General features: G+C 46.4%; 2 protein-coding genes across 2 annotated transcripts in view; one reads left to right on the top strand and one right to left on the bottom strand.

The window, feature by feature from the left end:
* Positions 1-571: 571 nt before the first annotated feature.
* LOC307199501 (uncharacterized protein) lies at positions 572-8,529 on the bottom strand. Its single transcript, XM_079947434.1, has 8 exons — positions 8,490-8,529; positions 6,325-6,493; positions 5,293-5,391; positions 3,536-3,605; positions 3,183-3,381; positions 2,387-2,539; positions 1,483-1,540; positions 572-828 (listed from the first exon to the last, which is right to left on the bottom strand). Exons 2-8 carry the CDS (start codon positions 6,490-6,492, stop codon positions 721-723), a joined length of 855 nt encoding a protein of 284 aa, XP_079803560.1. The 5' UTR covers position 6,493; positions 8,490-8,529; the 3' UTR covers positions 572-720.
* Positions 8,530-8,806: 277 nt separating this feature from the next.
* Positions 8,807-10,814, top strand: part of LARS2 (leucyl-tRNA synthetase 2, mitochondrial) — a 65,002-nt gene continuing 62,994 nt past the window's right edge. Inside the window, exon 1 of the mRNA XM_079947213.1 lies at positions 8,807-8,825. The gene's annotated coding sequence lies outside the window, so the exon portion shown is untranslated. The remainder of the gene's footprint in view (positions 8,826-10,814) is intronic.

Here is a 10,814-nt window from a genome sequence, read left to right as displayed (position 1 = left end):
TAACAAACAGGAAGTTGCAGGCTTTCACAACTGTAAAAAAGAAAGAAGATTGCTTTTGAAACCTGTAGTAGACAGCGCCTGCATGTCTGCAAAGGATCCAGCTGCTGCAATGGGACTGGCAGAAAGTTGCCTAGATCAAACAACAGGTGAAACAAAATAAGGTGTTCTGGAAGTCTTAGAGATCAACTGTTACCTAGCCTTTGGGAATACAGTGGTACCTTGGGTTTTGAACGTAATCTGTTCCAGAAGACTGTTTAAGTTCCGAAACGTTCGAAAACCGAGGCACAAAGGGCAGCCTGCCAATTTAATAGAGAAAATTGAGAAAAATAACATATACACTCAGCGGAAGCTGTTAAGACTTCTGAGGCGTGTTCAAAAACAGAAGCATTTACTTCCGGGTTTATGGCGTTCAAAAACGAAACGTTTGTTGATGGAGACGTTCAAAAACCAAGGTACCACTGTACTTCCTTCAAAAAAGGATGCTAGGCCTTGACGCAGAACTGTCAGCCAGGAAATGGGGAGGGAAATCAACAGGCTAAACAGTCTTTTCTGTTCAGAATATGGTCCAGTATTTATTTTCTATTACGTTTATTACAACACATGAAAAAAGGTTAACAGGACACACTGTGGACTAGATAAAAACATTTATCTGGTTACTATCATAGAGCTCCTTGGATCTCCCTAGTCCGTTGCTGCCAGTTCCAACTTTCTAGGTACTCCTCATCTCTCAAAAGGAGCTGGGGAATGAACAACCAAAGGATGGAGGGGACGCAACACTCGGTCCATGCCAAGCTCTCCACTGGCCATCTGGGAAAGGATCCCATCCACCTAAATGAAAAGAAAAGGGAAATGGGCAAAAGGTTGCCATTCACAAATGGAACAAATAATACTCTCATTCTGGCTCAAGAAAATCACCATTTTATAGTTCAGATTGGGGGAAATAAATACAGTGGTACCTCTAGTTGTGAACGGGAACAAAAATACAAAATACAAAATACAGGGAACCAAATACGGGAACAAAAATACTGAATACAAAATACAGAGAACAAACTAGGGGAGCAAAAATACAAAATACAAAACGATCGGCAAATGCAACCATAAAATAATTTAGCACCTTATGGTTGCAAGTTAAAATTTCTGTAGATTGCATTTTAACACAGAGGTCTTCTGTTGTTGTTGATCAAGGCTGGCAAATTATTTTGTGTGTATAAATCTTTTGCTTAGAGTGGTAGACCCAGGCACATCTTTGTTGTTGATGATGCGTATTTGTCTCTTGATTTTCCTCCCAGGAACTCAAGTCCATGGACACTGTCTTCCTCTTCCCCCTTTTATCTTCCCCCAAAGCCTGTGTGGTGGGTCTTTTCCTAACCACCCTTAGCATAGATCACCTTTTTACCACCTTTCCCGCACCTTGGCCTCTCATCCTGCTGCTGCACAACTGCATTTGTCTGACGGATGCCAGCACTGCTGCCGGGGACTCACCCGCTGGGCATAAGCCTGGTCCTCTTGGGGCTGGTACAGCTTTTTTATCTCAAAGGTCCTGCAGAGCCAGGGGAGGGTGGAAGAGAGATGTTAAGCACTAGGTAAGTGGCAGGGTGTAACCTCACTGATCTATCCTAAGCTAACTCCCCTCTACTACTACAACCATTTCCAAGCAAAAAAAAAGGGTGTGTGTGGAGAAGAGACCGACTTGCCATTCTGCACACAAGGTCTCAACTGTCTTGTGAAAGAAAGAGGAGCCACTAATAATAATTTAATAATAATTATAATTCATTATTTATTTATATTTATGGGCCTCCCCAGCCACTCTGGGCGGCTTCCAACAGGATATTAAAAACACACACACACACACAAAAAAACAAACATAAAAAAACTTCCCTAAACAGGGCTGCCTTCAGATGTCCTCTAAAAGTCAGACAGTTGTTTAGTTCCTTAGCATCTGACGCGAGGATGTTCCATAGGGCAGGCGCCACTGTCGAGAAGGCCCTCTGCCTGGTTCCCTGTAATCTCACTTCTCACAGAGAGGGAGCCGCCAGAAGGCCCTCGGAGCTGGACATCAGTGTCCGGGCTGAACAATGGAGGTGGAGACGCTCCTTCAGGTATACTAAGGTGTTTTCTGATCACTATTCATTTTATCTGCAGGACGTGTGTGAAAATCCAAGCTTCTCCTGGACAACACACAGTTCTCAAGTACCAGCCTTTCTGAAACTTCACATAGTTCATGCATCGCCCACTGTCCCATCCATCTATCCATCCATCCATCCATCCATCCCCCAAAACCAAAACCAGAGGCACTTGATCGCTTTACTGAAAGAGTCAAGCTCCATCATATTTCCCCTACATGCATATAGTCTGGAAAAGGCAGCTCTGTGGATTCTTTATTCACCTCCTTCTGTCTTTAGAGATGTCTCCCCCTGCAAGGAATGATGACTGAGACATACTCCCCCGAAGAAGGGTCTGGCCCTGGGACAAAGTAGCCCGGTTTCTTTTCATTTGTATTTGCAGGCATGTGGGACATCTCTTTGGCTTCTCCCTGTTCCTGTGATGGTGAAACAGGAACAGGTTAAAGGTGGAATGGGGAAGGGGATCCACAAGAAGGAGAGGAGCCAGCGATACCACACTCCTTAAAGGGTCCTTGCTGCGGGCTCACATTCATCCAGTGTTTTACCAACTGCACTGGCTCCCGGTGGAGTACAGGGTCAGGTTTAAGGTGCTGGTTTTGACCTTTAAAGCCCTTTGTGGCCTAGGACCCTCGTACCTACAGGACCGCCTCTCCTGCTATGCGGAGGACCTTAAGGTCCACAAATGACAACACTTTGGAGGCCCCAAGTTGCAAGGTGGTTAGATTGGTCCAGGGCCTTTTCAGTATTGGCCCCGACTTGGTGGAACACTCTGTCACAAGAGACTAGGGCCCTGCGGGACTTGACATCTTTCCGCAGTGCCTGCAAGACAGAGCTGTTCCACCTAGCCTTTGGTTTGGACTCAGTCTGACCCTTATGTTTCCCTCCCCTTATGCTTTTGATCGATGGGCTACTTTTAAAACGAGGTGCGTTTTAACCTGTATTTTAAATTGGGGTTTTTTTCTATTATGTTTTTATGGTAATTTTACTGATGTTAGCCACCTTGAGCCTGGCTCTGGCTGGGGAGGGCGGGGTATAAATAAAATTTATGATTATTATTACCTGAGCACACAGCTCTCACAGATGTAGTTGTCAGAGAAGCCATCAGGGACAGGGCTCGTGAGCGGGGTCAGGTGAAAGGGGACAATGTTCTCCCCATCCTGGACGCACACAGAACCTCCGCAGAGCAACAGAGGAGCCCAGCTGGACACAGGGTGGTATAGCACCATGCCGTGAACCACACACCAACCATGGATAACATCTAAAAAAAAGGAAAAGTAGGGCCGGCTTAATCTTGCCCATCTCGGCAGGTCTGCTTTCACTGATATTCTTCAAACTCCTCAGATTCCTCCCACCAGTCTGTTTTTATTTTCAAGACTTAAGTAGAGCCCCTTCCTTAAAATAAAACTAATCACCTGCTTTCTCTGCAGAGGGCTCAGTTTTTACATCCTTGGCCAGGTCCAGAGGAGGGACTGTCAGAGGGGTCTGGAAGGGGGGGGGGTGTTAGCGTTAGTGACAGTTCAGCTTCACCCCTTCACTCTCAACTTTATGCTTTCCCTCATCCCCTAAAACCATGACTCCCCCATGACTAAAGTAGGAAATTTCCCCTTTTTCTTTGCACTATTTTGGACACTTTATCATATGGTTACCAGATTTTTTTCAATGAATCCGGGGACACTTTTTTTTTTCTTTTTTTTTGAAGCTGAGTAGCAACAGGGATTCAGTAGTGGGGATGGTGAGGCAAAAGATCCAAAACAAGCACACATGCATATTGTATAAAGGTGCAAAGCCCTTCTTTCACACCCTGTGAAACATATATGCACAGAGTTTTTAAAATACTGGGCAACGGCCGCCCACCCACAACTCCCGAGTCTCCCCCGATCAGTCAAAACAAAGGGGGCAGGAGATCCGTACTGCTGGACGTCCCCAGTTCCCCTTCAGCAGTGGCAGCAGCGGCGGCAGTCAGCAGCCTGGAGCCAGCCTGGTAGTGCAGTTGGCTCTGGCTGGCTTCAGGAGCTGCTTGCTGCCGTGGCGCCGGCCAGTTTGCCTCCGGGAAACCTCCATATCTTGTGCGCAACACATCATATGGGAACTTCTGGCGAGGAAAAATGGCGGGTGCCATGGCAGCAAGGAGCTCTTGAAGCCAGCCAGAGCCAACTGTGCTACTAGGCTGGCTCTGGGCTGCTGAGGCTGCCACTGCCACGTTTCCTGGGGACAGATTTGCAAATCCGGGGACTGTCCCCGGGAACCAGGGATGTTTGGTAACCCTACTTTATCAGTTCCTTTCTACTCCCTTCAGCTTTGTTCCACCTCAGAGGTAGGGAATCGTCGGCCTACGGGCTAATCCTGGCCCGCCAGGGGTTCAATTTGGCTTGCAAGGCCATTTCCCCCAAGCCACACCCATCTGTCAGTCAGCTGATGTACGACAGTTGATGGGCAAGTTCAATTCTGCACATGCGGCCAAAACTTTGCTGGCCTTTGGCTTGCCAAGCCGAGGCCTGCAATGGCACTTGTTCCGAGGTTAACTCCGCAGAGGAGCCTATGGTTCCTTACAATGCACCTTGGAAACCCCACAGAAGGCATTTTGACGAGCAGGATAACCCACCTGTCAATCATGTAATCCTTCTCTGCATTGCTCCTAAAGGTTTAGGTTGCTGCACACTGCCTTGACCTGATGTTTTGCAAGGGGGTGGTTTATAAATACTTTCTCAAATAAAATAAACAAATAAAGTCACAATGACGTCAGGTGCTTGACTGGTGGAATGTCTCAGCCACCAGTCAAATTTGGCCTGTAAGGAGGAATCAGATAAAGATCTTGCCCTAAGAGCCAAGAAGGTTCCTCACCCCATCTTCTACCACCACTGTTAGAGGAAGTTTGCCTCTGGAAACCAGTTGTTTGGAACTGCAGCTTGGGAGAGTGCTGTTGGACTCAGATCTCGCTTTTGAGTTTCCCGTTGACATCTGGTTGGCCAACAGAGTGCTGGACAAAATGGGCCTTTAGCTTGATCCAGCAGGGTTCTTCTTATGTTCCATTTCCCTAATTTTCTTATCCCACCCAGAAACCAGGATCTTATTTCTAACATAGACTTGCATTTCCCCACTCCATCCGTGGCTGATCTATGCAGCATATGGATATCTGAGGCCCCACCATCTTTGACCTGGAGCTACTTACCTCAGGATCGTGGAGAGTCACGTCAGTCTTACTTGTTTCTTCTGCTCTTGGCTCAGGGTCTCTGTGAAAGGCTTTCAGCCTTTCCACAAGTTCTGCGTTCTGGGCAGCGGGGTGGGGTTGGGGACGGGTGGAGAAAGGGAAATAAGTATGTATTTAACCCTAGATCTGGGCCAGTTCCAGGTTTGAGACATTCCTGGGCACAGTGGAAGGCTTGCCTGGCAAGAGAGACTTGGTAGCACTGGGAGCAGTCAGCTCCCCACAATGCCACAAATTGGAGGGCATTGTGGAAAATAAATATGGCAGCTAGTTGCACCTACTGAGGACACTGAGCTGGGAAAAGAGCATACTGTATGTCAGTGTTGGGCTGTGACAGGGCATTCGGCTCCCAACCCAACCAGGTAAATGATGCCAGTCTATTTATCAGGGATCTTTAGGTTAAGGACTATTTTAAAATATATTATTAACAGCTGCAAAGCACAGGTGATTTTCTAAGTGCTGCACATAAGCTAAAATATAAGACAGACCCTGACCACAGGTTCATAATTTAACAGACAGAATACCAAAGGAAAAAAGGAATAGGTAAGAGGAAAGCAACCTTTGGAGTAGCTGCTCACTGTTATTATTAATTTACTACTCATCTTCCTCACACACATCTGAAGGTGTTGTGCAAGACACAATAAAAACAACTAAAAGGCAGCAGAAATATTTAAGAAAATAATGTAATAGAGATATATAGCCAAAACCCATGCATCCAGCTGGGAAAGCATGTCGGAACACAAAATGTCTTTAATTATTAGCAGCTAGATATTACCACAAAATGTATTCTGCCTTAGGCTGAGAGAATGGCTGCTGCTGCTTGTGAATAGACAGGGCTTCCTGGACTGAGAAAATATTTCCTTCATCACTGTTCACAATGAGGATATAACCAAACAGAAATTTGGAAATGTGCAGTCTCTTTTCCCACTTAACTTCCAATAGTGGGATGAGGACAGGGCAGGAAGTTCGGTATGAACTGTGGCGGCGTCCCCTCACCTTCCCTGTAGCACGAAGGCCAAACTTCTTACACCATTGTTGCAATTCCGTCCTTTTCAACGTGTTGTAATCCAAGGAAGGAGAACCACACGAAGAGTCCCCCTTGATCCTCATCTGGGGAGGAGTCTTGGATGCCAATTTGACAACTCTGCGGCTCTTTCGAGACATCCTAAGCCAAGAGAAAGAGGAAGAGAGAGAAATAGAGGGAAATAGTACAGTGGTGCCCCGCAAGACGAACGCCTCGCAAGACGGAAAACCCGCTGGACGAAAGGGTTTTCCGTTTTGGAGGCGCTTCGCAAAACAAATTTCCCTATGGGCTTGCTTCGCAAGACAAAATGTCTTGCGAGTTTTTCTGACTTTTTCCCGCTTTCCCCCCCTTTTTCTAAGCCACTAAGCCGCTTATCAGCTGATCTGCTAAGCTGATAAGCCGCTAAAAGCCGCTAAGCCGCTAATAGCGCTAATCCGCTAAGCCGTCAATGGGCTTGCTTCACAAGACGAAAAAACCGCTAGACGAAGAGAATCACGGAACGGATTCTTTTCGTCTTGCGAGGCACCACTGTATAGCGAGCCTCCATCTCTCCTCATCCAAGGTGGTCAGCATAAGGCAGCCTTTCTCAAGCTCAGGTCCTCAGATGTTGTTGGACTACCCAACATCCCTAACTAGCAGAACCAGCGGTCAGGGACATAGCCAGGGTTTTTGCTTGGGGGGGGCAGAGCCGAGCTATCTGCAATGTGACTGGTCAGTTAGTTAAATATTTTTATTTATTTACTGGATCTGTCCCCCCTTCCCCTCTGGCTAGGCCTGTGGTTCCCAACATTGGGCACACGCCCTACAAGGGGGCAATTTGATTTGGGGGGGGTGGCAATTTGAGAATGAGTTATTAACAGTGAATGGCCTTTTAGGCTTCCTCCACGTGAACAGGAGCTCCTGTTTTGAATAATAAGAATTATATGTCACAAGGGAGGGGGGTATTAGGATTTTAGAGATGCTTAGGTGGGACATTCCCAAAAAAAAATGTTGGGAACCACCCATGTTAGCAGTCTGGGATGATGGGAACTGTAGTCTAACGATGCGGGTGGCGCTGTGGGTTAAACCACAGAGCCTAGGACTCGCCGATCAAAAGGTCGGCGGTTCGAATCCCCGCGATGGGGTGAGCTCCTGTTGGTCGGCCCCTGCTCCTGCCAACCTAGCAATTCGAAAGCACGTCAAGTGCAAGTAGATAAATAGGTACTGCTCCAGCGGGAAGGTAAACGGCGTTTCTGTGTGCTGCTCTGGTTCGCCAGAAGCGGCTTAGTCATGCTGGCCACATGACCCGGAAGCTGTACCCCGGCTCCCTCGGCCAATAAAGTGAGATGAGCGCTGCAACCCAGAGTTGTTCGCGACTGGACCTGCCTTGCCCCACCCTCTGGCCCTGGGTCTCCTCATAAGGAAGCTGTCCCTGGAGGAAGAACTGTGAGGGGAGAGACTCCATCAGGCAAGGTCTCCTTCCACCTGCCTTGCTCTACCCTCTGCTTCTCAATGTGTATTGTATTATGTACTGTGGCTTGCCGTTGTTTAATTGATTATAGTTTAGATATTATTGTAACTGTTGAGTGTATTTCTATTTAACTTTTATATGTCGACATTATTATTTTATACTATTCTAATGATTGTTGAATGTTACTTTTTTGATGGAGGTTGCCTATTTTAAAGTTATGTTTTATTATCACATTTTTGTATTGCTTTAGATTGTTTATAATTGTTTTGTATTGCTTTAGATTGTTATAATATGTACATTTTTTGTTTCTTCAGCTTGTAAACCGCCTTGAGTATTGCAAGATAGAAAGGCGGTATACAAATTAAAAATGATGATGATGGTCAGGGGTCCCTTTACCTTTACCTTTAGGTGGGACACGGCCAAAAAAAATATGCTAGCAGTCGGGCATGATGGGAATTGTAGTCTAACAACATCTGGGGACCCAAATTTGAGAAAAGTTGGTACCATGGGCACAACCAGGATTTTGTTGTGGGGAGGCGGGCAGAATCTCATATTTGTATTGATTTGTATTGATAGGAAGAAAGGGCAACTGCCCCCTCTTGGCTACGCCCTTGGCTGGTACGAGGCGCCGCTGAACTACAACTCTCACTATCTCTGATCAGGGGAAATGCGAGCCCCACAACACACCAAGAAGGAAGAGCACGTATGCTTCCGCCCCACCAGCCAACTCACCTGGCGCGCGGCGCCGCCTCTCCCCGCTGAACGCTCCGCAGCGGCCGGAACCTCCTTTTTCAAGCAGCGCGCGCTGCCCCGCCCCCGCTCGTCAGCTGGCTCCCCGCTTGACCACGCCCCCCTCGCCGCCGGCTTGCCCGCGCGCCTGCGCACTCGCGAGGAGGGCAAAGATGGCGGCGCCCTGCCGTTCCGAGGCGTGAGGGACACGCATACACGCGAGCCGCCCCTTGGCTGGAACTCGGGCCCCGAGCCTTCTTATCCCTTTTTCTCTTGGGTAAACAAGCACGGGAGGTCGGCGGGGGGGGGGGGCTTGTTTCACAGGGGCACGTCTCTAGGCGGCTTGCAATAGACATCACCAAGGAATTTATTATTATTATTATTATATTATTATTATTTTGGGGCGCTTTTAAAGTTGCAGTAACTCCCCCCCCCGACCTTCGTCTGAAACTGGGCTGCGGTAAGGAGGGGGAGGGAAGCGGGGCGTGACAGGATCGTGTGCCCCGTTGTGATACTGGAAACAAAATTCCTTGGTTGGGATATGCGCTCAAGAGGGGCCCTTTTTTCTTTAAATAGGTGTATTCCCGCCCCCACTTGCCAAGCTGCTATTTGGAGCTTGAGGGAGGGTCGCGGGTGTTTAAAACAAAACGAAGCAGATTCCTCAAAAGTGGAAACCTGCTGTGCATGGGATCCTTTTCTTTTCTTAAAAAATTGATTTTTATTAATTTTTCATTAATAACACTCCAATGTGGGCCACATTATTACAATATCAAATCACAATCCAATTTATAAAGGCACTTATGCATTCCAAATTAAGCAAATTGTGTTCCTGTATTCTGGTCCTCCGGAGATAATCATTCTTAAGTCCTGCACGTAATTTCATATATGATCCAAATATAGCAATTCTGATCTTAATCCTCTCTTCTCAGCCACTGGTGTATTGGGATCCTTTGCTGTTCACGTGTGGGGCAGATCCTCTGCAATATAATAATTTATTATTTATACCCCGCCCACCTGGCTGGGTTTCCCCAGTCACTCTGGGCGGCTCCCAACAGAATATTAAAAACATGCTAAAGCATAAAGCATTAAAAATGTCCCTAAACTGATAAGAGTTTTCCTCCTTGAACCTAAATCTTTCATTTGAGCCTAGGCTTAGCTCATAGAACCTATGTTTCAGTGTTGGAGTTCATCAGCTATCCCTGGAGTCAGTGAATAATAATAATAATAATAATAATAATAATTTTGTTATTTATACCCCATCCATCTTGGCTGCGTTTCCCCAGCCACTCTGGGTGGCTTCCAGCACATATAAAAATGTAATAAAACGTCAAATGTTAAAAACTTCCCTAAACAGGGCTGCCTTCAGGTGTCTTCTAAAAGTTGAGTAGTTATTTATCTGTTTGACATCTGATGGGAGGGCATTCCACAAGGCGGTGCCACCACTGAGAAGGCCCTCTGCCTGGTTCCCTGTAGCTTCACTTCTCGTAGTGAGGGAACTGCCAGAAGACCCTCAGAGCTGGACCTCAGTGTCCAGGCTGTACAATGGGGGTGGAGATGCTCCTACTGGCCTGAGGCCGTTTAGGGCTTGAAAGGTCAGCACCAAGACTTTGAATTATGCTCGGAAACGTACTGGGAGCCAATGTAGGTCTTTCAGGACTGGTGTTATAGGGTCCCGGCAGCCGCTTCCAATCACCAGTCTAGCTGCCGCATTCTGGAGTAATAGTGACTTTAATTCAAGAGAGTCCAGTAGCACAGCGAAGATAATGACACACAGTGGTGCGTCTTTGTTTTTTATGGGCTTCACTAGATAGCTAAATTGTAACCCAAAGCTGGTAGCTAGAAATATACATAGGCAAAGAGGGGGAGATCATAAACAGGCCAAAAGGCATTTAAATCCCAGAATCATAGAATTGGAAGGGATCCCAGGGGTTATCTGGTCCAGTCCCCTGCAGTTCAGGAATCTCAACTACTTCATTTTGCTTTTAAATTGTATGCCCCTTTTCTATATTACTATACGCAAGGTGGTTTACAGCAACAAAATAAACAACAAAGAACACACTCCCTATTATAATAATCTGATCCTATACAGAAAGTCATAATAAAACGTAAGTTTAAAATGGAACATGTAAAATAAATATTCAATAACCTATTAGAAAATAATACTACACAATAAAATTCTCAAAATATCAGCAAATAATGAAACAGAAATTCACTCTTAACAATTACAGTAAATAATTACTAAACAATAACTGCAAGTCACAATGCCTAAAATACCGCAATACA

Source organism: Podarcis cretensis (genome assembly GCF_951804945.1).
Source record: "Podarcis cretensis genome assembly, chromosome: 12".
Classification (NCBI taxonomy): Eukaryota; Metazoa; Chordata; class Lepidosauria; order Squamata; family Lacertidae; genus Podarcis; species Podarcis cretensis.
Note: the sequence above shows the minus strand (reverse complement) of the source record. Positions and strands in the feature narration are given on the sequence as shown.